Below are 26,873 nucleotides of genomic sequence, written 5' to 3'. Positions count from 1 at the left end.
GTGAGAGAGAGAGAGAGCGAGAGAGCTTGTCTGTGTCCTATTTGAGTGTGAGCATAGATTCGGGGTGATTTTCTACAGCAGGTGAAGGGCTATCATTATTTGTGTAGTGAAAGGAGAGGCTCTCTATTCTAATTACTGGAGGCCCTCCATCACTTTCTTTTGCTCGCTGCAGGAGATAAGAGGGTAGAAGACACTGTTATCCTATGCACACACACACACACACACACACACACACAGTGGAAAGTCTGTTAAGTTATGGGTAATAGCTCACCCAGCAGCAGATCTCTATTATCTGTCATGCAGTTCTGGGGAGTTGTTGAACTAATTTGCAGTGAAGTTTACTGTTTCAGTCCTGCAGAAAGCCTTTGAAAGGGAGAAATTGCACCATATGAAGTTGCTTCAGCCAGAAAGATTCATATAATAAGATTGATTTTTTTTTTTCTCTGAATGTTGCACGGTGTTTTCCCGCTGTAATTATTCCACAGATCAACACAATGGTAAATAACTCGTGAATTTCACAAAACATTATACACAGCGGGCAGGTATTTTATCAGAATTTGAAGATAGGAATTTTAGGTTTTAGTTCTTTAAAGTGATGTCTGTTTTTTGCTTTTCCACAGTAGCCCAGAATGGAGAAAACCAAACACTGGCTCTACATAAAGCTATTTGTTTTTGTGTAGGCCACTGTAGTTAAAGGCCCCTTCGTGACAGTGTCATATCATCTGAAAAACACAAATGTATTAATATGTTACTGCTTTATTTGGTGTCTTTATCGGTTTAAACCACCGGGTCTGTTTGTTTTGGAGAGGAGCAGACATCTGAGGATATTTTGGAAATACGATCAGAACACATTAAGTTGTCAGAGAAAAAAGGTGAGCACACATTTGCAGGTGCTGTGAAAATGGCCTGTCAGACAGGGTAGAAGAAACACTTAATTGTATCCTGAAACTGCTTTATTTAGTGCTTCTACTGGTTTTAATAACCTGGTCCATTTGTCCTGGAGCAAAGTATCCTAATAAAATGAATAAGCGCCCCACAGATAGCGTCATGTCCTTAATGCAAAAGGGAAAAGAAACATGGTGAATATGTACCTTATGACTCAAAAGTTCACATAGGGTTCTAAAACCTATCTTCAAGACAAAGTGTTGTAGTTTGTGACCCATCCACCACCCCAACTTACCTTGTCAAAGATCGCTCGGGATCGCTTCCTTGTTTACTTCCATCAGCGCAGTGATCATGTGATTGCAGCTTTCTTAAAAACGGGGGTTATGCACGAATTACTGGCTGATTAATACATGGGATATGTGCAAATTTGAGTGCACTACTTTTTGCAGAAAAATGTACAAAGGGCTTATGGAGAGGAGGAAACCTAAGTTTAGCTGCTTTCAATCTGCAATCCTCACCACTAGATGTCACTAAATCTCTCTACATCTTACACACTGTTCCTTTAAAGACATTACAATGCAGGGTGAGACCAGTGACTATGGAGCTGTGAAGTCTTGCTCAAAGACACCTCAGTGAGCTAGACGCTTGAATGAGAATCATCCAGCTGAAAGGGGCTTCAGTCCCTCTTGCTCACCAAGTCGTCACTGAGCGGAGAAAACTCTACTGTAAAAACAAAAGAAAACCTCTGGAGTCAAAATTATTTTCATGATAAGCCAATGAACTCTTGCACAGGAATCTCCCCTTTCCACAGACTCTCCCCAGATCCATAATAATGGATGGTTGATGTAAATCTAATCTAATTGTTTACCCCTGGGGTACAGCATATGTCCACCTCATAGTGAAATTATTCAAAAATGCTTCATAATTATGGCAGGCTCTTAGGAGGTTTTGCTCACTAAGCAGATTATGAATGATTTGGATCTTTCTGTGTATGTGTGCTTGTGGCCGTGTGACCATACATCAGCATGTGTGTCCACTCTGATAATTACTTTCATTTTGGATTTGTCCAGTTTATTATAATGTCTTATCTCGCATAGAAAATTAAATACAGGGCTTAGGTTTCTTGTGTGATGCAGTCATTTCTTGTGTGCATACAAACATCCCAGTGCTTTTCTTTGGCACTATCTCTGCTAGTGCTAGTGTGTACCCTCCAACCAGGTGGTTGTTTGTTCTAGGTCAAAGGTAGATTGAAAAGTGTTTTTCCCAGTCCAGTATTCTTTTCTCTTGAGGCCTACGGAGGTGGATGTGACAAAGAGAAGGGCAGCCAAGCAGCAGACTGCTGAGTGTTCTTAGCAAACAAGCAAACAACCTCAAGACTCTGTTCTATTTCAGTATCTTATTCTCTTTCTGTTTTTTATTATTTTTTACGAGCTCTTTCTCTCTCCCATTTTCTCAGACGCATACATATACAGCACATAACAGGGATCCCATTTCCTCCTTGAGCTAGATCTTGTGAAGGACCTTAGAGGAAGTGTGCAGTGCAGTAAAAGAGAATATGTGATGACATACTTACCAGTACAAATCATTTGTGCAAAAACTCTCATTAAATATAAATGGAAACTGGTCTGAATTACCAGAGGTCAACGGGAGAAATGACATCATAGGAGCACAATTGGGCAGAGTGAAAGAAAAAAAAATGCTCTCTGATGATCAATCTGTGACGTACGGTGCAGTTTGGTGCACTTACCTTTGTTAAATATGCTTTTTTATGGTAGTGACTTCCTGCATATTTGAACATGACGTGCACTTAACTACCTCATTAGTTTGTTTACTAAGCCTGGAATCACAGTGGATTTCAGGAAGAACATATATATGTGTGTGTGTGTGTGTGTGTGTGTAAATGAATATATAAAAATAATCTTTCAAATGCTGTCAAAATCACACAAAAAATTGCTGAACTTATTATCTAAAAGATCTGTTTTCGTTCTCTCTGGCAGCACCAATAGTCAAGATAAATAAGAATTGCAGTGTGTTTCTTGGCAGACTGCCTACACTGTGATGGCGGTGATGGGCTCGATCAGCATTGTGTGAACTTATCTGGCAAGGGCTTGAATATAACGGACTTTCATTTAAATGTAAAAGTCCCTCACTCTAGTTTTTCACTGGAGGGCTGCAACTAATGATTATTTTCATTGCTGGTCAATCTGTTTATCACTTTCTCAATGTGTTGATTAGTTGTTTTGTGTATAAAATGTCAGAAAATAGTGAAAAATGTTCAGTGTTTCCCAAAGCCCAGGATGATGTCCTGAAATTGTTGTTTTGTTTTTGTTGCTTGTTTTTTTTTTTTTGCCCACAGCCCAAATATATTCAGTTCACTGTCATAGGAGAGTCAGGAAGGCAGAGAATATTTACATTTAAGGAGCCAGAATCAGAGATTTTTTTTTCTTCTTTTTTTTTTAAATAGCACAAACAGATTTTTAAGTCATTTGCTGATTTATTTTATAGTTGACAACTAACCAACTAGTCATTTCATTACTGCAGCTCTACTTTGCTGCAATAAGAAGTAGTATATCCTTACAGTATACGTTTGGAATAGTTTTCATTTAAAAACATTATAGCTCAGCAAGCTCAACACAGCTTTTGAGACGCACAGTACAATATCATAATTCAGTGTCATGTTTTATATATGTAAGTCTTTGTTAGGTCATTTTTTAAACTTTCTGAATAAATAAAACTTAACTAATCAACTAAACTGCAAAACCTAGAAATTAAAGTGACCTTATTTCCACACCCCTCTTACTTCCCCATCAATTTTATGTTGTTCTTTTGTTGTTGTTGTTTTTTTTACTTAACGTTATAAATTGTATTATTTACTTTTGAATTGCATGTCTCTTTCTTTCTTGTTCAGTATCTCAAGTAATAACAACACTAACCAGCAGGTAATTTGATGCTCAGAGCTTCTGCAATGCCTTGTGGTTAATAATGAGAGCAAGCTTAGAGAGAAGTAGAGACTGTTGAAAAAGGAAAGTTGTGGATAGAGGGAAAATGGAGAAGAGGTGACTGTGGGGTGTCACAGCTGCTTCTTACTGTCCTTGTTCCTCCAGCACTTAGAAAGGACACTCAGTGGCTTCCGCAGCAACTCCATTTAGCTCTATCGATTTTGCAATTCTCACCACGAGAGGGGAGGGCCAGAGAGGGATGAAAGGAAGCTGGCGAAGAGAGATGAGAGAGAGAGGCTTCCATTTTCCATGTCGATCGAACACACTGAAGGAATGTCACATCTGACGGAAACCTTCACACACACACACACACACACACACACACACACACACACACACACGTTTTTCTCCAACTCTTTTTCAGTTTCTTAATGGAGTCGAGGGTGGATCCCTCCCCTCTACGCACATCATTCACTCTTCTTGAGTCAATTCAAAAAACATGTACTCAGAGTCAAGGCCTAATCCCATTTCTTATTTTTACCCGAACCCCTTGTTTTTGAGTGCTCATTTGCCCCACCAACACTATTTCAATTGTTATTGGTTTAAATCTTCCCCTATGAAACTGGACCACCCTCTGAGACCTGGATACGTCATCAGGTACTCGTCCATAGCATTTATGTAAGCAGACAAGACTTTAGCAATAATTGTGCTTTGCAATTACATTTATCATTTATCTGATGGAGATAGAAAAGAATGGACAAAAGCAATTTGTTCACAGCCTGAGTTTCTATCAATCAATCAAATAAGTCATCAAATATAAAAGGATGCTGCTTGACAGATGACTTATTGTAACACTCAGTTTGGCCTCTGAAAAAAATAGTTTCTGAGGGCCATATAGCCCCAACACTTCACTCTACCCCCTCTATACCAAAAAGAATAAGGACACCCTTCCCCTATAAGTAAACAAGCAAAACGGAGGGGTAAGGGGTGTGTTAGGATTGAGCCTTTACAAATCAAAATGTATTTTTTCTAATTCCCTGACAGCCAGAGATGGTAAGAATGGGTCAAACATGCAAAGTCACCAAAAGCAGCAGGCAGAGTGAAAAGTGACTGGCAAAGAAGCCATTTTTCACTGTCTGTGCTTTGTAGTTCCAGTTTGAACCATTTTTTAAGTTTGCCTTGCATAGTAAGATAAGGAAACACTATGTGTGTGTGATGTGGCATTGATTTAAACCCTTACAAATGAGGTGTTATTTACTCACAGCGAGTTCCTTATAGAGTAGCAAAAAAAAAATCTATGTGAACAGACGAGGAGACTTGAGACAAATACACTGTATTTTTCTCACATTTCTCAGCTGAGATTTGAGGAAGATTAGTCAAGGGCCAAAGATTTATTTGTGCTGGCAGCTGTTTCGCAGCAGTCTAAGATAACTGTACTATTGACGGGACAGATCACGTGTTGTGAATCAGAGATAAACTTCCCAATTTCGGCAATTACACTGCAGGAAACAGCTACAAAACTCTGTTATATATCATTTGTGTCAGAGTTGGATTGTAGGGACTGAATGTTGGAGTAGTATAAAATCACCCTCGTTGCTTGTCTGTACAGCATCTACAATTATCTGCCTTATCTGCCCGCTATTACCATGCTTGTTGTGTCACAGCTTGTTCTCTGTCCTGAGTTGATTAGAAGACTCTCTTTGTTTCTGAGGAGATTAATTGGATGGTGTTGGTGGTGTTGTGTGTTTGAGCTAGTGTTGCTTCTCCGCCTGTTTGTTGTAGATACCAGGACGAGATTGAGACGCCTATTCAGAGAGTGATTTAGTTTCACCTCAAACATGGGAGAATATCTGATAAATGTTTTGGTTCATTAAAGTTATTTGTAATTCATCATTGCTTATGTTTAGTTATCAGTATATCAGTGCAGATTAGAGAACATTTTAAAGGTCAAAGCAAAAGAGTGAGAGTGCATAAGGGACATGTTTGTTTGCATGCAAGTGAAAAAAATAAATAAATAAATAATGTTAAAAGAATGGTGTGTAAGATTTAGGGGTATTTAGTGGCATTTGCAGACTGCAACCAGCTGAAACTCCTGGTTAGATATCCTTAAGTGTCCATTCTGCAGAAGGGTTTTATAAGGAGCCAGATTATCCGCAGAGGTCTCCTCCTCTACAAAATAAATTAACCAGATGATTAAAACCACTAAATGACAGAATAAAGCAGTTTCACATAAAAAAAATAGCTAGCTCAGCACTTGCTTTTATCTCAGGTAACTTAAGATCCAGACGTTCAGGAAGTTATCAGCAGGAGCTGAATTATCAGCAGAGGTCTCTTCCTCTCTAAAACACTGACCTGGTGATGGAAATAGGTAAAAACACTGTATAAAGCAGTTTCATGCTAAAAGAGCAATGTTGTTCAGACGGTCTTGTTGCAGACGGGCTGCTAATGGCCGATGAGGAACATGAATAGCCTTATCCAGAGCCAGTGTTTTGTTTGTCTGTTCGTAGCTACTGTAGAAACATGGCCATCTCTGCAGAAGAGGACCTGCTCTTTATGTAGACATAAACAACTCATTCTATGGTAATGAAAATACAACAGTTCTTATTTTCAAGTACTTATACACTAAAAAAAACATATCAACTATACTGTACTAAATTTATGCTCATATGTCCCTTTAAATCCTACATACTGTTTCTTTACGTGATCTTGTAATAGACAGAGGGCATTTTCAAAAACCTCTCCCTGAAGTGATATGCTTTTTATTATTTTAAATACTCCCACAAACCCACAATTTCTTTCATTCATCATGTGTTCTCTGGAGTTGCTGTGTTTTTTGCTCCTTTGGATGATACCGTTTGCAATGAATCACTCTAATTTTGCAAGTCACCCTCACAAGGGCTCGATATGCAGCATACTTTAGTATAAAAGAGCACAAACTGGCAATGATGGAGCACACATTTGTTCACTTTTCTGTGAGAGCAAAACAGTAAAAGACAAAGAGCTACCGAAAAGATATTGAGCATCGCCTCCAGCTTGTACATCTCCTGTGTGTTTATTTTTTTCCCGGATTCTATTTTTCAAATGACCTCATTTGTGAGCTCAGCTGTACTTTGTCCGCTTTAGGCGCTTCCTGTGTTACCCTTATGTAGAGCTGCTGCATCTCACTAAATGTACACATCTTTGAAGTGTGTGTGGTGTGACTAGTGTGTGTGTGTGTGTGTGTGTGTGTATGTGGGGTGTGGTGTGGTGTGGTGTGGTGTGGTGTGACGTGACTAGAGTGTGTGTGCGTTTATGCGTTTGTGTAAGAGGCAGGGGGCTTAATGCTATTATCTGCTACTTATAGACCACTCAGCAGACATGCTGGGTGACATAACCATCCCGTCTGTATACTAATGTATTGACTGCTTCTTTCTTCCGTCTCTTTTTTTTTTCTATTTTCTCTCGCTCCATCTCGACCTCTCAATCCCACTGCTTGTCTATTCTGCTCTGTCTCCAACTCTTGTCTTTACTTTAGGCAAAAAGGGCTTTTGGTACAACTTAAATAATTTATTGGTATTATATCACTGCATCAACCAAGTTGTAAGTGTGAGAATCCATTTTAAGTTCAACAGACAAAGAAATAATAAAAAATCCTGCAGCAAACACAATTTCAGTAGACCTTTGACTTCAAGTGGCAGACATTTAATTAATCTTATGCCTCATATCTCTCTTTGTTTAGCTTTTTCACTTGTCGCTGACATGAATAAGCCCTTGCAGATAGCTTTCCTTTTACTTTATGAACAAAATCTGAACTCAACCGAAACTTGACCTTGATGCGAAATATATATCTTTTCAACTTAGTGTCTTAGACACTAAGTTAGAGTCTTACATGGCCTAATAATGTCATGCATCTTATCATACGAAAATAAGCCACTTTTGTGTGACAAGATGTATTTTATGTACATAGTGTTGAGCATGTTAGCAAAGCTCTTTTCCTTTCTGTTTTTTTTTACTGCTTTTTCTCTTTCTTTCTCTATTCTTGTCTTTCCCCACTTCCACACTGACACATAATAAGCTTGCATCAATAATGCAGTGCCACAACAGTGGCAGAGGAGAGGCGAAGAATGTGAATAGGAACAAAGGAGATGAAAAGGGAAAGAGAATTGTGCAAGTTAGGAGGGAGTGATGAGGTGGAGGTGGGGGTAGCAGGAGTAGGATGAACAGAAGAAAGTAGTTCAGATAAAGGGGTGAGGAACAGGACAGACAAGAAGAGGAGGAAAGGAGGATCGTAGTGACTAATTGTAAAGCTTGAGATTTCCTTAAATAATCTTGTGGAATACTTAATTCACAGAAAGTAAGCTATCAATATGTTCGAAAGGAACAAACAAAAAGCAGGTAAATTCATGCATGCGTTTTTTATACATTTTTATTACCAGTTGTTATATATTATGTAATGCCTATTCAAAGGTCAGCGGTGTAAACATCCATACCTGTCCTGCACTGTTTGCCTCCTACAACAGATATGGACGCCATTATATACGGTTTCAATCCACATAAAGACGTCTGCGCCCATCCCAAACCTCTCCAATGCATCAAAATAAACTTGACCCTATTAAAGGGCCTCTCAGCAGCCAGCAGAATGTCCTCATTATTCTGTTTATGTCAGCAGATTTAAAATGCCCCATTGCTATCTGCGAACAGAGCGTTGTGTTTGGTTTTCTCCCTGCACAATAAGCCAGTCTAGTATATAACCTGAATCCTATAACCTTGCACAAAAAAGATTTGGGTCTCTGCTCTGCTTGTTAGTAGTTGGTCTGATGCAGAGTGAGAAGCGCCTAATTGTTTTGCCAGAGATCCTTTGGGTGACAACCTAAATACAGCCTCCAGACTGTATAGTATTTTCTAGGTCCAACTGGCTCTTAAGATCTTCTTTCTTTAGTGCCGATGTGTGAGATGTAATAGCCTCTCGTAAATACGCCGTGGCTGATTTCCGCAAGATAGACGGGCTTATCTCTGGTGTTTTATTTTCAGCAATGAAACGCTGCTATTGCATGGTAATATACTCAACAAAGAGAATCTGGCTCCATAAGGTAGGCAGCAACTGCAAGCTGAATCTTTGTTAGGAATGGAGAATTTTACAGTAGTAGGGGAAAGATCAGAAAGTGTCTGGATACCATTTGTACAGTTCATGATCCTGTCCAGCACATTTCTAAAGCAAGGACATAATCAGTCATAGAGAATAAACCTGAAGGAGGAGTAAGTCGCCGTCATGTGAGTTGGAGAGTGTCTCAGACTTGTCAGAGCAGGAAAAGCTCAATTATCAGTGATGACTCAGTCCCAGTTTGCCATGCCAGTGACTCAGCATGCACCAAATACCAGGAACCTGGAACTAACTCACTAAAAATGCATTGTGGTTGTTTATGATGTCATCAGTTACAGCTGTGCTTTTCCTGATATGACATGCTGAAATGTCTGATGTAAAAAAATACAAATCATTTTTTGTGATCATTTTTTTTTTTTTTTATTGACAACCATTGTGCAGCATATATCATTTAGCAGGTCATTCTTAAAAAAGGGTGGTAACATATAACATGTCTAAAAGGCAAAACTACTGAAATAAGACGAAATAATAAACAATTGTCCAGCTAAGGGGACCAACACTTGATGGTGCTGATGAATGTAAACAGAGATCCAATGACTGCATTGCCATTTCTTGCCTAAAATGTCTTAGATAAAGATATCTTATTGCACTTTTCAGCTGTAATAGGAGAGTTTGTGAACGTGAAGTTTCCTGTATTGTGTATTGTCAAATAAGAGGCTAAAAATACTGAGTTTAAACAGTATATTGTTATTACAGACAAACGGGCCATTATGTCCTCTGCCAGTGGGATGGTTGTTACAGTGCAGTGCAAAGCAAAGGCCACTGTTCTTTTACTCAGTTTTCTCTGAGTAATGTAGCAACAGTTTCAAAAGTGTTTTTTTTTTTTTTTTTTTTTTTTTTCATTTTTCTGCCTAGACAGCCCAATTTTTTTTTTAAGATCATCTTTCCAGCACTGAAATACTTCTTTAAGGTGAGACACGATTTTATGATGCTGTTGACATGGTTAGCATCCATCCCATTAGATGACACATGAAAAGAAAAAAGTCATTACTTGCAAATAAGCAATAAATTACCTGCCCAAACTCGACTGGGCCCGACTTGACTCCCAAGGTTTGGGCCAGGGTGTACTTTCTCAAAATACCTCTGGACTTGAATCAGGTTTGGTTCTGTCCAATATCTCAGTGTTTTTTATTTATTTTAAATGCAGACCTTATAGTCTGCGTAATGTCATGAATAATGTATGAAGTTTTGTTGCAATCAACCCATCCCGACCTCTGCCTTTCGTTAATGAGGAGAAATGTTATACAGTATCTATTTAATATGTACGGCATAAGAGGTTTTGGGCTGTGCTTAACGTTTGGTAGGAAAAGGTGCATGTCTGAGATAGTGTTACCACACTGAAAAGATTTTAATTGACTTAAGATTGTAATAAATCTTTTAATGTTTATTATTTTGATTTATTTTTCACAGTGGTATTTTTGGTTTTTTAAATCAGACCTGGGCCCAAAACTGCAGAAACTTTGAGGGTTTGTGTTTTTGTAGGCCTTATTTTTTTTGGGCCTCATTATAGGGCTACTTGTAATACACATCTTCTGCACAAGTAATAGTGTATATGAATACAAGATGGTCTCACAGATGCAACTCATACAACTCATACATTTGAAAGCTTTCTGTCTTGAAATGACTGCTCACCTTCTTAGTCCAATTTCTCCTTTGTTTTCCAGCATCTTCTGTTTTTGCCCTCCTCAGCGTGTTCAGTTCAAGCTTTTAATCTTTGCCAAAGTTCAGTGATCCTGCACCTCCCCACCACCACCACCCTCAGGGAGGCTCTGTGTTATGTTTTTAGTTGAACTTCTGCTCCATTAGTGCGCAGATCTTCACTGTACTGTGGCTATCTGGGCAATTAAATGCAGAATGATACAAAGTTTTCATTGGAGGAAATGTTTACATTTTCAACAAAAAAAAACAAAAAAAAAAACATGATTTACTCCATCAGAAAGAAAAAATGGCCAACGGTGGAAGTGGGAGATCAAGAATTAATCACTATCCTCTCACTGTGCGTTATGTGACACCAAGAAAATATTTTGGTTTTGGTGTTGGAAAACAGCAGTTTCATTTGAATGGACGGGGACATGGCCTCAGTGTCTGTCTGCCTCTGCTGCTGTGCATCTCTCTCTGTTGTGGGACTCCTCTGGTGATTGCGTTGATCCTAAGCAGCCCTGCAACCTGCTTGGGGACTAGCTCATTACAGTGTTTCTGCATTCATTGTCTTATTACACTGTTGCAGCTGAGAAATACTTTCAAGCTCCCACTGAGTAATGTGCCTTTAGACAGGCAATGTGAATACAAACATGCCTCAGCAGCAGAGAGAGTGCTGCTGATGGTATCTACTAATGAGGTGTGTACATGTGTGTGCATTTGTAAGTGTACGATATGATTGCTCAAGTTTAGACAGTCGGCAACATAAACATATTGTGTGCTGGGTTGGATTTAGGGCTTTTCTTAATTACAGTAGCCACATACAGTATGTGCACATAAATAGCACTGCAAGCCACTCAGTAAAACCGAAGACAACAGTGTTTTATTATTTACACGTGCTATCACGTAATAAATGAAAACATACTCAGCATTTCTATTCTTTCTGTGCTTTAGTATCACGCAGTAAAGTCCGACCAGTGTGTGAAAAGCTCCTATGGATTTTCATACATGCACTCACTCTGTGCATGTATTTCTAAACAAGCATATAGAGGATGTTGTTTATTCATGCCCTCTATTTCTGGCGTTCTGTCTGGCACCCCTCTATCAGTTATTACACTGAAGACTCAGGCAGAGAGGAAGAACAGGAGGGCACAAGATGAGAGATTAAGGGTGAAACAATCAGTCTCACTGTTTGAGAGAAATACTGTCATTCTGTTTCTTGCTGTAATATTTGCATACAAGAGCAACATGAAAACATTTCTTGATGTTTTTCTGGAAGTGGAGCTTTACAGATTTTGCCAGTTCCCAAAGGGTTTTTCCGACATGCTAGTTGCATGGCTCGGTGGATGGCAGTGCAGGTCTGTTGTTTTTGTCTGTTCAGCTTTATATGTATGTATGTCTGTTACATTGGTTCAGTCTTTAATATCTTAACATCTATTGGATAATTTGGCTTAAATTTTTTTTGCAGGCATTCATAGTCTGCAGAGGTTGAATCATTATGATTTTGCTGATCCCCTGAAACTTGTAAAGATTGCAATTTTTCGACATTCATCAAATTTAATACACATATCTTTACCTCAGGATGAATTGTTCTAACTTTGGTGATCCACAGACTTTTCGTCTAGCACCATCATTAGGTCTACAATGTAACAATAGTTTCATCAATCTCCGCTGTACATACTGCTAATCATCAGGTTAACACCTCTTCCTAACATACAGCAAGCGAGCAAACTCTGGTGGATGTAGCATGAAAATAATTCGGATATATTCAGATTTACAACAACATAATTCAGGGAGCATATTGAGCCCAAGTAGGTTGGAGGTGGAGCAAGTGTTAGGAACTTGACTAAAAATAAAGACAGGGTGAGGGGTTTATCGCAGGCATGTGTCCACAGGATCTATTATTTTATGTTTACCATTCACTGTAAGCAGCCAGACAATGCATTCTGGTAGGGCAGTGGTGCATTTTGTGGGACATAGCGTCCACTCCTTATTTGTGTAAAGCTGAATCTAGGCTACTTTATGCAAATCAGGGGCATCCAGAGCACACTTGCCACATCTGGAAACTCCCGAAAAACTTTTATACTAATCATCATTGATCTAAAATGAGGACAGATTCAGCAGCCACATTTCTTATTTCTTGCCACAGATGTTTTAAGAAATAAAGTTTGGCCAACTTTTTTGTGATTACAGAGAAAGTTCCCCAAACAAGCTGTCGTGCTGGTCCATTTTCAAATCTGTGAAAAAATCGATAATGTTCTTGGTGGAACACCAGATACATTATTGATCGCTTAATTGCGGCGCAACCCCTCATGTTCAAAAATGCCCCTTTCAATGCATACCATTAGCCACTTACACACAGAGCAAGATACAACATCTTCATCTGGCAAAACTGAAACAATCTTGTGTTGCCCCTATCATTAATTTGCATTGCGTCCAATCAGAAACATCACACCTGCTGCATATTGAACTCATTATGAGTATGTGAGCATGCTAATGTTAGCATTTAGCTCTCCAGTAATTATAGCCTCACAGAGCTAGATGTAAACTCCTGTTTTACACATGCTGTTATGAATTATCAGATTTTTAAGCTCTGGCAACATTATTTCAGTCCAAAGATATAGAAAGAAAAAACATTGAGCTTAACAAAGAGAGCTGCAGCTAATGTCAAAGTCCAGCAAGTTCAAAAAGATCACAATGCCGTTTGTAGTTCTACTTTTTCAGCGTCTATCTTTTTCAACGACCTCTGGAGGCAGTCAGCCGGCCAGCAGCTAAATGAAAGTGGCAATTCATTCTGCCTGTCTAGTCCAGTACACATACAAAGTCTGAACATGAGCTGATGAAACTAAAACACACTGTCATTATTAATAACGAATGCAGAGAATCATGGGATATCTCAATCCGCGTACAGTGGAGGAATTTAAAAAACAGAGCAAGATTAACTTTTATTTGCTTGACATAATCTTTATTTATTTGTCTATTCATCCTCAAGTCGGCCTAAAACTGTGGCAAAAGATTGGGATTTTCACAGTAACTGGGATCATGCCAAAAGTAGTTTTTCAGCCAGATGAATCTGGACCTTGAGTTGTGAGGTTCAGATCTACTTATGGCCATACGTATAAGTAAACAATTGAAAAGTATAGTAACGAGGCATATTTATGCTTTTCTAAGAGATGTGATACTCTGTGGTGGGAGGGGTGGCTGCTGGGATATCCCATGGGAATTTCTGTCCCTTCACACTCGTAAAGGCTTGGCCTCTACTTCTCTTAATTGAACATCCCTTGAGATTCCTGGTTCTCCAGCACGGGTCTCAACCCCATTAGTTCATATCACAGCTAGAATAAACTACTAATGTGTGTGTTTGTGTGTGTGGCTACTAAGCCTCAAAAAGAAATCTAACGAAACAGAAATCTATCTCTGTAGTATCTGTTACTGTTGTTTCTCTCTGTGCATCTCGGATTAGCAGATATTCTCCTCCTCAGTGCAAATAGATTGATGTTTGCTGTTAATTCAACCGAGTCCTTCACACCAGACTGATTATAGGAAAACAGATGCACTGGCCATAAGAGGAGGAGCAATAATGTGAGAAATCCTTTAAAACTTTACTATGCTGTTTAAGACTTTAAAATTGTATATATCACTTTAAAAGGAAATATACTCACACTTTAAGTTGAGAATATATGTGACTTTTAAAACAGGCTCTCTGGCACTGATGTGATGTTGCTTTCAGGACCCCATGCAATGCTGTATGTGTCATTTATGCTTGGGGCCAGTTATATATGTGAAAGCAACAATTCTGTAGTGATTTCATAGTAATAAATACCTGGTTGTAGACTGGACCTGTTCGAGGTACATCTTTGTTGGTTACCCGTCAGTCTCAAGGCAAATATTGCATTCATGTCCTACTGAACTTACTATAACCAGTTTACCAGTTATACCAGTTTATTTACTGTAGCTATTTACTGACTTGTCAGTGACATTCATAACACCGTCTTAGTCAAAATTACACTTATCCTATTCAGCAAACATTGTAGTAGAGGCCAGACACACCTGGAGAGGTTGTGAGACTTATGATAGGGCTGACACAAAGACGCACATTCACAACCATTTGTGCTCACATTTCACACCTACTGGCAATTTAATGTCGACAGTTAACCTGCATGTCTTTGGACTGTGGGAGGAAGCTGAAAGCCTTTGTTAACACAGGGAGAAACCACAAAGAAAGGATCAAGTCGGTCAGTGGGTTTCAAATTCAGCAGTTCTCTGTGATTTGATTTATGGACAATGTACTATATTGTCAATGCACTGTATTTTTAATCCTTTAACAACCATCTGTGGATCAGTGGATCACCAAAGATATAGACATGAATGAGTGCATTAAATTTGATGTTGACAATGTAAAAACTTTCAATCTTACCCAAATGTCATGGGTTCTTCAAGGTCATTAGGATTCCTGAATGTCTTCACAAAATTTAATAGTGATATTTTTATTGGTTTTCAAGATGTTTGGTCCAAATCAAAGTGATGGACCAACCAATGGACAAACAAGACCTGTCGGTCATCAAAATAAAATGTTGGTATTATACTTTTCTGTAGACCACTTACATGTTACATTTTTTATGTATCCTACCAACAAAGTAAGTGATGTAATAGAGATTAGATGCATGAGAGCTGAGTGTCTCATCGGTGGAGGAGGGGATGGTGGATGGCGTTATACCTAGGAGAAATGTCTGCCAAGCTGCAGACCACTGTTTGAGACCATCAAAAGTGGTTATATTTCAGTAAAATTTTCGAACATTTCCAGTTGTGTTTGGGGCGAAAAAATAGGGTATTTTTTAACGGGGGTCTAGGACATTTCTAGCAGTGTTTGTAGCTACAAAAGCAAGTGTTTTTAAATTAGGATCTGGGACATGTTGAGTGGTGTTTGTAGTGACAAAAACAGGAATTTCTTTAACAAGGATCCAGCACATGTCCAACAGTTTTTGTGAAGACAAAAGTGGGTACTTTTTTAAAAATAGTCTGGGACATTTTCAGCTGTGTTTGTACCAACAAAAGCAGGTATTTTAAACCAAAACACAATGTTTTCTTAATCCTAACTAAGTGGTTTCTGTGCCCTAAACCTGATCACATGTTAACCATAGCATTGTCGCAATGTAATATTTTTTAAAATATTTGCTACATATGAAACATGCAAAATATAGCACTGAGGTGACTGAGGTACTGGGGTTTGCTGAAGTATACAGCATTTATTCTGGTGATCGGGTTATCATGGATATGGGAATCATTCTCATCTTTACCTTCTAGAGGAATCGTTAACTGTAGCCCTAAAGCCATGGAAGCAAAGTAGCAGACATGTTTTAACACACATTTATAGGCTGTTAGTGTGTGTGTTTGTGTTGGTTAGTTAGGTGAGAGGAAAAAGTGAGACCAGGATGTGTCCCTACAAGTTCTCCAAAGAATGTTTGTGATGGCTAATAAAAGTTTTGAGGCACTCGGGTCCTCCGCAGCCGTGTTTGTCACTCATCGCGTGTCTTTAATGAACAGCTCATTAGACAGAAACCTCATTAGCTATCTGATGACAGGGAGCAAGCGATTCAGTCAAGAGGAGAAGAATCTGTTGCTTCCCTTTCATTGAAGGTAGAAAGGCGAGGAGCGTTCAAGGATGCGCCTCCGGTTTCAGCTGCAGGCTTGGAGTAAACATCATCTTCATAACAGCCTCCCTATAAACATAATCCTCCACGGAAAAACGCTCCTAACCTAAATAAGACCGTAAAAAAGAGATGTAGTTGCCAGTTGCCAGAGTAATGTATTTTTAAAGCTGCCCTATTTTTATATATGTGCAAACCAGGAATGTTTTCTTCTTTGAATGCATGAAATGGACACATAGCGCAAAGTTGTGAAGCCTAATAACACCATAACCTCTTTCCTTTACAGATCTGTGACAAGGAATGGCACTATTATGTGATCAACGTGGAGTTTCCTGCAGTTACACTGTTTGTGGATGGTGTCACCTATGAACCCTACTTGGTGACGGATGACTGGCCGATTCACACCGCAAAGATTGATACGCAACTAACAGTAGGCGCCTGCTGGCAAGGTCAGTGTTTTTGTGTGTGTGTGTGTGTCTGTGTGTGTGTCTGTGTCTGTGTCTGTGTCTGTGTCTGTGTCTGTGTCTGTGTCTGTGTCTGTGTCTATCTAAAAATACACTAGCTCCAGAGTGACGCAGACATTTGTCCAGTGCATTAAAGAAGCTGAAATAGGGCAGGAATGAGACACAATTGCAAATAAATTGTGTTGTTTGGATTGTTTACAGCTATACCATCCAATCTGACAGTTGCTTTATATGCAGCAGCCTTTTCTGCTTGAGGTTGTGGTGTTTATTTCCCTCACATAAAATGAAGAAATCAGTTATTTATAGGCCCATTTTTACAAAATGCAGCCATACCAGCACAGGGAAAACATCATCTTTATCGTTTCATTTAAGACAACTGCCAGTTGTTCTGTTAAGTTATTGGTTTATGACTGCATATTGATAGTTACAGCTGCTTTATTATTGAGGTAAAAAATAAGGTTAAAAAACATTAAATGAGGGAATAAATGGATGTTTTTCAAATTAGGGCCTAATTTTCTCCCTTAATATGTTTTAAAGTTTTCCGTGTTTTTTCTAATCTCTCTTGGCAGTTTTGTGTAAAACGACAAATGTAATTTCATATTGATTTTTTTCGGTTTGACCTAAATTTTCACAGTAACTCCAAGGATAACAAAATCAACTACAACAGGCGTTGTACTTAGACCTATCTAAGTAATTATTGGCAAAGAAACAGAACTGAGAACAGATCAGGCAGTTAATGCATAATGTGTTGTGATATGAAATAGATTGTTTTCTTCAAGGTACAGTTCACCCAGAAATACATATTTTTTCTCTTACCTGTAGTGGTATTTAACAATCTGAATTGTTTTGGTTTGAGTTGCAGAGTGTTGGAGATATTGGCCATGGAGATATCTGCCTTTATTGCCATATAATGGAACTAGATGGCACTCAGCTTGTGGTGCTCAAAGCACCAAAAAAAAAAGTACATTTGAAAAACTCACCAGCAATGTCTCTTTCCAGAAATCATGACCCAGTTATTCAAGATAATTCACAGGCCTTGTTGTGAGTAGTTTCGAGTAGGAGCTATTTTCTTTCTACCAAATTACGCTGCTTTGTCAGTGGACTTTCATATCTACATATGATGCGCTAGGAATCCTCCTACATGTGTTGTTGACATTTTGGTACGCCCTGTCAATGAATGCATGTTATATGCATGGTGTCTTTTCAAAATACACGTCCATTTTCACAGGAAATGTACAGTTTCTGCTTTTAAGATGCATATAGTTCTCTTAACATTATCTTACAATGTCAGTAAAACACCCAATCTTTATGTTAATTTACAACACACATAGTTTGGATTAGAAAAAAAACATCATGGTATGGCTCTACAATCACATGGGAAGCAAACATCAGGCTGCTGGGTGAAGTCCAGGGTTTGTTGGACCCATTCCCCTCCCCTTTTTGTGTTGCTGTCTGATATCAAAATATGATATCATATCATATCAAAATAATTCCATGACAAAGCAGCAGTATCAAAACTAGCTGGTAAGCAGGTCATGATTTCTGGAAAGAGACACTGCTGTCATGTTTTTCAACTGCATTTTGGCACCACCACAAGCCGAGTGTCATTATATTCATGAGACAGCAGACATGTCTTCGTCCAATACCTCCAACTCACGTAAAGTCAATCTAGACTGATAAATAGCTGTACGAAAAGAGGGAATTCTTTATCATTATTATTATTATTTATTATTATTATTATTTTTATTTTGGGATGGAACGTCCCTTTAATATGCAAAGGCGGGGACAAACCTGGGATAGGATGCCAACAATTTTGGCAAAACAAAGAGAAACAATAACAACAAAAAAAAAAAAATAAAAAAAAAAAAAAAAAAAAAAAAAAAATAAAAAAAAAAAAAAAAAAAAAAAAAAAAAAAAAAACAAAAAAAAAAAAAAAAAAACAAAACAAATAAAAAAAAAAAAAAAAAAAAAAAAAAAATAAAAATAAAAAAAAAAAAAAAAAAAAAAAAAAAAAAGATAAGAAAAATAAAAAAAATAAAAAAAAAAAAACAAATAAAAAAAAAAAAAATAAAAGTAAGAAAAGATCAAAAAAAAAAAAAGAAAAAAGAATAGAAAATGAAAATAGAATTAAAAAAATAAAAAGAAATAGAAAAAAAAAAAAGTAGAAAAGGGTAAAAAAAAAAAAAGAAGGAAGAAAAAAAAGAAATAGTAAAAAAAAAAAAAAAAAAAAAAAAAAAAAAAAAAAAAGTTAAAAAAAAAAAAAAAAAAAAATAAAAAAAAAAATTGAAAAAAGAAAACGGAGCTACTCTCCACCCCCCCCCCCCTACACAACGCCACCCCACCCCCCCCTCGCCCCCCCCTACGCCCCCCCACTCCCCCCAACCCCCCCCCTCACCCCCCCCCACCCCTGACCCCCTGCCCCCCCACCCCACCCCCCCCCCCCCCCCCCCACCCCCCCCCCACACCCCCCCAACCCCCACACCCAACCACACCTCCCCCCACCCCCACACCCCCCAATCTCCCCCCCCCCCCCCTCCCCCCCCCCCCGCCCCCTACCCCCCGCCACCTTCACCCCCCCCCCCCTCCCCCCCCCACCTCACCACCCTCCTCCCAACCCCCCCCCGACCCCCCCACACCACTCCCTTACCCCACCCCCCGACCCCCGAACCCACCCCCCCCCCCCACCCCCGCCACCCCCCTCCCCACGCTGCAAACTCGCGAGTCGACTTCCCCCCCCCTCCCCCTCCCAGCTCTTATTCATTCCAATGTGATCACTGCTCGCTTTCTCTCCCTGCCGCTGGAACTGACACGCAGAATTTCCTGTTTGATACCCACCCCACTCGTGCCTCTCCGTTTCAAAGAAGAAATACTCGCAGCCCCAGTGCTATTTTGGGATGAACAGTCCCTTTAATATGCAAAGGTGGACACCCTGGGATAGGATGCCAACATATGGCAAACAAAGAGAAACAACATCAACAAAGAGGCACATCAGCCAAAAGATGTTGAAAATTACATTTGAAGCACAAACGGCGGGAGAGAGGAAGCAGGAGACTTTCTGTTAAGATAAATACAGAGATTAAGATTTATGCCCTGGGGCTGCGAGTATTTCTTCTTTGAAACGGAGAGGCACGAGTGGGGTGGGTATCAAACAGGAAATTCTGCGTGTCAGTTCCAGCGGCAGGGAGAGAAAGCGAGCAGTGATCACATTGGAATGAATAAGAGCTGCCCTGCTGCCATGTTTATGACTTAAATAATTATACAAAAGGGCTTTACAGGAGGGCAGAACGAGACAGTAGTGATCCGCTCCACAGCTTGCCTAAATCACGTTCATAACACTCACCAGCCTCATCCAAAGCTTCAAATCCTGATGGCATTTTGGTTGCCGTTTAAATTTCTTTTCAGCCTGTGCCTGATTGCAATTTTCTTTTTGTCGTCATCATTTTCTTCCTTGCTTCATACAGGCCTCTCTTTCTGCCTCTTTCCATGAATCTCTGATTGTGAGAGAAAGCCCTGAAGGAAGGATTAGCTAGAGTGAATGGAGGACAACTTTGCCAGCTATTACATCCCAATGAAGCCGCTTTAAGCTTCACTAAGCCGCAACTGATAACTTTGCAGACCATTAGCGAGCAAGATTGCTTTTCAGAGTCTCTCATTTCTCCATCCCCTTTTCCCTACAATCAACAACATAATGATGAGACATGTGGGATGAAAGGCATTCACACTGTATTTTTACAGCCCTGAGAGCAAAAAAAGAAGACGCATGTCGCCTTACAAGGTTAATAAGCAAATGGTTTGGTTGTTGTTGTCGTTGGGGGTTTTTGGGGTCTTTTTTTAGCAGTTTTGTGTCGAAACAAGCTGTTTGGATGGGAAAAATGTGTTTGCCATTTCATTTCATGTGCAACAGGAAAGTGGGTGGGAAATTTCAAAGCAACCCTCACAGTACAGCGTACCGACACTTAATTAATGAAGCATAGAGGCATCAAGAGCCTGGGTTTATTTTATGTTGATAACGAAAAGCATCAGTCAACATATATTATCATGAAGTTTTAAAATAATTTGCAGATAAAAAAAAAACACACTGTGCTACTGTTTTAGCATTTTAGTGAAAGGATAAAAAGAAAAGTCTCATTTATACCTTAATGCTTTTCTACAAGAACAAACTGCATTTATTTTCCAGTTGACAGTAATCCACTAGACTTTTTTCATTTTGACTCAGGAGAAGCACAGGTCTAATATTAATTATTATAGCTTTGTTTTATTAAGTTGGCATATACAATACAAAAGCCAAGGAGCTGGAACACCTAAATGAACTGCAGCAGTTATTATTGTTACAGCCCACTGGGTACACCTGTGTGTGACAAGTCATAGCCTTTTCAGAGCCTTTTAAACCTGCACTCTGGACCTCACACTTGATGACCTCTGTGGGGGCGACAGGGCTCTGAATGTGTGTCTTTACAAGTAACAGGGGCCTTTCACTAAGCAACTTTTAAAGTGATTTCCATGTCACAGGCCCACTTCCAATGTTGGAATAAAAATTAGTCCAAGCTGTCATAAGTCTTTTTTTTTTCCACCTTGATGTTCCGACAAAGCAAAACATGTTAATATTGTTGGACGTTTTTAGTTTTACAACAGTAGTCAACAACCAGTTGTGCTCTCCCCAGCATGAAACAAAAGCAGCAAACCAGGTAGATAGTGAACATGGAGGGGACTCCAGAGAGGCCCCAGGACCAGTGGCGTGTCCAGTTTTTTAGTGGGGTGGCCCAAGTGGGCCAGTGACTTATGCAGGGGTGGCACGAAGTATGAGCGCTGCTGCAGGCACACATGTTGGCATAGCTTTGATTTACCATTTTTGTCTCCACTACCCAGACCTACTTTAATTACAAACATTGCAATGTCTTGCAGTGTTCTGTTTGTAGTTTAGTTTAAAAGATGAATAGACCTACTAATCACAACACATAAGAGTGACTCCACTCAAATGTAAAATAAAGCTTCCATACTTAAATCAAGAAATTGTTCGGCAAAATCCGGCATGTATCTGATTCACCAACCAGCACTTATTTCCATAAGAAATCTTAATTTTTGAAACATTTCACCTCTCATTACCACCTTCTCCTTCCGCTAAAATAGCACAGCTAACCGACAGAGACTGATAGATAGTTGACAAAATCCAAAATGTAAAGTTTGTACGCAAACACAGTATATGTTCATGGATTATACTGATGCCGAATTGACAAGAATACTGTTGACATATGACATCTTTATCTTTATCTTTCTAGAGTTATGTGTTTTTTGCCAATGTGTCAGGAATTGTTAATATATCATATTTCTTAAAGGGAGTTCGGCATAATATTTTTTCACCAGGAGCAGGATGGGAAATAATCTCAAAAGGAATCTGGTTGTAGTTTTGCATATAAATAGTGACCCTGCAAGGTCCAAAGTTTTTGCAAAATGTTGCATGATGCATGTGACTAAAACCTTACATTGACTTAAGCCATTTCCTATAGTATATGTAAGGCTTAAGAATATAGCAAAGTGAAACTTTGGCTGCATCACTTGAAAATTGAAGGGAACTACAGCATAAAGAACTTTCCTTACAGCTTACTTTACTTTTTTATGTTTTCATTTACCCCCAAGGAGTGGAAATGTGCAACAGTCTGCAGCACCAATGTCTGATATTCAGTGCTCAGTCAGTTTTATGTGGAATACTAAATTTGCTAACTTGGAATTTACTTTGGGTTTTTCAGTGTATCATCTAATCAAAATGATAATTTAAATGTTTTAATTTAACTTATTGCTTACTTACAGACAATCATAGTTGGTAACATTTTATATGGTAATTTGTATGCAAGATCTGCAGCACATGATCTGTTCTCCTCCTCTCGCTCAATCTTTTCTTTCATTTTTCTCTTTTATGAATCTTTAAAAACAAATGCACATCTCAACAAAGGCAATCCAAAAGTTCATTTTAGTTTGCACTTAGTCACTGAATCACAAAGACACTGTCGTGATGAAAACCTTTCAGCGATGCATTTGTCAGAGAGATGAAGAAGGACTCTAAATGGGAGAATAATGACAAATATTTCTACATTTGGAAGAAAGGGAGGTGATGGAAAGTTTCTCCCTCTGCCCCTGTTTAGACCTACTGTCGTCACAAAAACACATTGCTCACGTCTGTTCACATAATGTTTTGACAAGTTCAAAGAATAGGAATAATACAATTTATAATAAGGATGATATTCTAAATTCTAGCAGTTTGGGGATTTGCAACTTAAAAATGCACAATGTCAAGTGGACACAGATGGAGTAGAAAATACAAGTCAAATTATTAATTATTATTAGGTTTAGTATATTCATATTACATTATTTACTTTACTTAATACCAACAACGAAACATTATGATGAAGCATAAATGATTATAAATGCATGAATATGTACCTCACTTTACTTAACACTTACAATGATACTGCATGGATTGTTATAGCACACTATGAGTCCTTACTGCAGTTGATGGTTGATGTTGGTGTAGGTGAGGATAAGTATTTATAATGCATTATAAGCCCCAGCAATCAACCTCTAGTTTATAACAAGTCAAGAGCATCTTATAACTTATAAATCATAATAGTCACATCTATAATGTTATATGTTGATATAGTGCATAAGAGGGCAATATGTGCTTTTATGAGTGTAGTCATAACGCAAAATAATTCACAATGAATGCCGTCAAATGCATTATAAATGTGGTCTTCATAGAAAGTGCTACCTTTGTCATTTTTTAACATATTATTTATTCTACAAAAAAAAAATGAAATGACAAATCCTCCCTTTACTCTTTTTGGCCTCTTCGCTGTCTTGAGAGAATGTCTCTGTCCCCTATAGAGTTCAGTGTTTGTACTGTGGTGCAGCCAGTGTCTCAGTAACCTGAGCGATCTGTATTCTGTTGAGTGTTTATTTTCATTGTCTGCACATCTTTTGGGGAGGATTACTCTTCATTAATAAATAAGCCATATTGGCTTTTTGCGCCTGGAGATTTTTGTTTCACTTCGCAGTGTTGAGTGTGGCTGTAGTTCTCTGCACCGGTCTCCTCTGCTCTCTCCGAGTGGGGCGGGGAAACAACATGCGTTACAGCTAAAAGCAAAAAATGAGAATCCCACACTGAAAAGCTGAAAAGAATCAAGTGCTTACAACTTAGGTAAATAATGTCAATAAACAGTCTGAGACTGCATTTTTGTTTATGGTGTGTCAGCAGGCAGGGTTCAGCCACTGCTCTTCAGTTCAGCAGAGAATTGTTTGAGATCAGATCCGATGTTTGAGATCTGATGTTAGAACTCGATTATGGATATGCCGTAAATTCATTTTTGTGTGTATTTCATTAAAAACTGAAGGTAACTTGTTCTGGTGAGGACACAACTGTGTTGTTCTGAGTTTGAAATTTATGCTTCATTAACATTAGCACTATTCTGAATATTTTATCTAACTGACCTTGATTCTTTCAGCATGTGTAATAGAACTGGATGCAACAGCCTGTCATGGTAATTTCTTTTGTCTGTTGTTCACCCCATTGGTTGAATTTGCATTAATTGTTGCAATCGTGACATTGCAACATCCTGGAGGGGCTGATAAGTGTCATAAAGCTCATGGGCTGATTGGATCCTGAGCTTGGGAACAAAGATGGGGGAAGTTTTGTCGAGCCTGTAGGTGATTTTGCTGTAATGTTGTTCATTACGAATTACATGCTGTTGCTCCTAACAGTTCTTGGAGAACATGGACTGCATCCTAAAATGATGCCATCATTCATCAGCATCATCAGTGTCCACCCTCTGCAACTCAGAGCTCCAGGAGATTAACATGTGACAGAGTAGACTGGTGCTCTGATTGAAAGTAGGGGGATGTAAGGCATCGAAAACAGGGTTCCTGCGGATCCTTAGAAAGTCTTAAAAGGAATGGAATTCATTAACCTAAAAAAAAGGCCTTATTAGTATTAAATTTACTTAAATTAATCTTTTAAAAGTAAAAAAAAAATGCTCAGACATGGGACATTGGATTTTATTAATCTTTTTTTTTCTGATGTTGTGTTGTAAAATCTCAAAATAATTGGTAACATCCTTTTCTTGTTGAAAAAAGTTAATAAATTCCTTTTCTGAAACTAGTCATAGCGGGAATCGAAGCAGTGGAATCTCACATGCAAATTAAAGAAACTTAAAATCGCTGGGAAAATCCTCCAGAAATGGCAGATATTTCCCACTTCTTTTAGGAAACCAAAAACATACTTTTATGATGAAATAATATGTTCATTGTCTTCCATGTGTTCCACTCTAAAAACGTTTGTTTTTTCAACATTTGACGTAGATCTAAATTTTTTCATTGTACATAAAAGTTTTGTTTAATGATACAATAAACATTTCGGGAAAATATAATTGTCCTTCTTTCTGGTTATAAGAAAACTGGTCTGAAACTGGATTCCAAGTGTCATTAAGATTTAAAAAGTAATAAACTCACATTGTTTTAAGCTGCAAGAACCCTGAAAAATACCAACAATCTGTGAGAAAGACAAGACTAAAGTTATTCGATAATTAACATGTTAATATTGTGGAGTAGAAAGCCTAACTTTTTCTCTATACATATTAAATACTAATTGTCTCCTAATAATTATCAACCATTGCATCTTTGATACAAGACCATAGGAGAACTACTGAATTACCTCACTTTGGGTCAAATGTGCAGTATAAGTCTCCTGTTACAGTAGCATGCTGAAGGCAGTTGTTTGGTGTCTCTGTGACAGGATTGTCTGTCCCAGCTCTACATGTATACACACCCCTGTATGATTCACAGTGACAGAGCTGAGAGAGTAGCTGCCTGCAGCCCCGTGCTGACTGCTGGTACTGTAGCTGCTGTTCACAATAATGTCTGCTGTTACCGTTCCCCTGAGCCTCACTGTACAGAACAGTTCAGTACAGGAGAGGAGGAGAACATCCGGGCTGTGTTACAGTGAGTGGATTTGTAACCTCAAACACCAAAGTTATTTAGCCAACTTTCAAGCACCTTGAAGAGCATATACTCAACATTACAGTGGGGGATTTTGCTGCAGCAGGTTGAAATATGGAGTATAAACAATGATGCTAATGGAAAGCAATAAGCAAGTAAAGCTTATTTATATAGCACCTTTCACAGACACTAATCACAAACTGCTTTGCAGTCAAATAAATTAAATATTTTCAGATAAAATCAAATAAATGAAGCAAAGACAAGATGCCAGATAAAATATACCAGGGGGAACAGACATAAGACACAAATTGAAATGTATACCACTTAAGATACCACATCATGCCACCTAAATGCCTATACGAAACAATTGTTTTTAGTTGCTTTCTAAGAGTCCACAGACCTCAAGCTTATTTGGAGACTATTCCAAAGCTTAGGGGCTTCCAACTGGAAAGCTTGATCTCAGAGTCTTAAATCATGTCCGTGGTGCACTTAATAAACTCTGATGATATGAGGGTTCAAAAGTTCCATGATACAATGTGGAGCCCAGCCGTGTTTCTTTATAAGTGAGCACCAGAATTTCAAAAAGAATTCCAAAATTAACAGGAAGCCAGTGCAGAATGTCAAAATAATTGTTATATGTGACCGTTTTTTTAAGCACCTAGCAGCGGCATTTTGTATAATTTGTAAGTCCAAATGTTTAAAAATGTGGTGAAACTAATGCATGTGCTACCATCTCTTTTTGATTTCTTACACATGAATTAAAACTACAATATAATAATTGTTTCTTGCCTGTTTTTAGAATGTTGTATTGCATTGTTATTTTGCTTTAGTCAATCTACTGTTCACCTTTATTTTTGTCACTTTCAACAAAAAACATAAAATCATGTTTATGAACTTAATTTTTTTTTAGCCTCCTTTAAGTCTCTTTTTATTCAATAGCATTACCAATCATTCTGTTTTTGCCTAAAGTAAACATTTTTCATGTAAAAGGGAGATATTTTTATTTATGTTTTATTTTATATTTGTGCTTGAGTTTTATGAACCAGTATCAATAATGTTGTCCACGAGATCCTCTTCAAAGTAAAATATTTTAGCCAAGAGAAAAACACAATCTTGTGTTCTATTAAAACTAGAAAAAATCTACCCACAAAACATGTAAATGTGTATTTTCAAAAGA

General features: G+C 38.4%; 1 protein-coding gene across 1 annotated transcript in view; it reads left to right on the top strand.

The window, feature by feature from the left end:
• Positions 1 to 26,873, top strand: part of clstn2a (calsyntenin 2a) — a 101,636-nt gene that overhangs the window by 60,088 nt on the left and 14,675 nt on the right. Inside the window, exon 13 of the mRNA XM_042497529.1 lies at positions 16,537 to 16,699. Coding sequence (XP_042353463.1) covers positions 16,537 to 16,699 — 163 coding nt within the window. The remainder of the gene's footprint in view (positions 1 to 16,536; positions 16,700 to 26,873) is intronic.

Source organism: Plectropomus leopardus, chromosome 12 (assembly GCF_008729295.1).
Source record: "Plectropomus leopardus isolate mb chromosome 12, YSFRI_Pleo_2.0, whole genome shotgun sequence".
In the NCBI taxonomy this organism is placed as follows: Eukaryota; Metazoa; Chordata; class Actinopteri; order Perciformes; family Serranidae; genus Plectropomus; species Plectropomus leopardus.
This window is presented reverse-complemented; position numbering and strand designations above follow the sequence as displayed.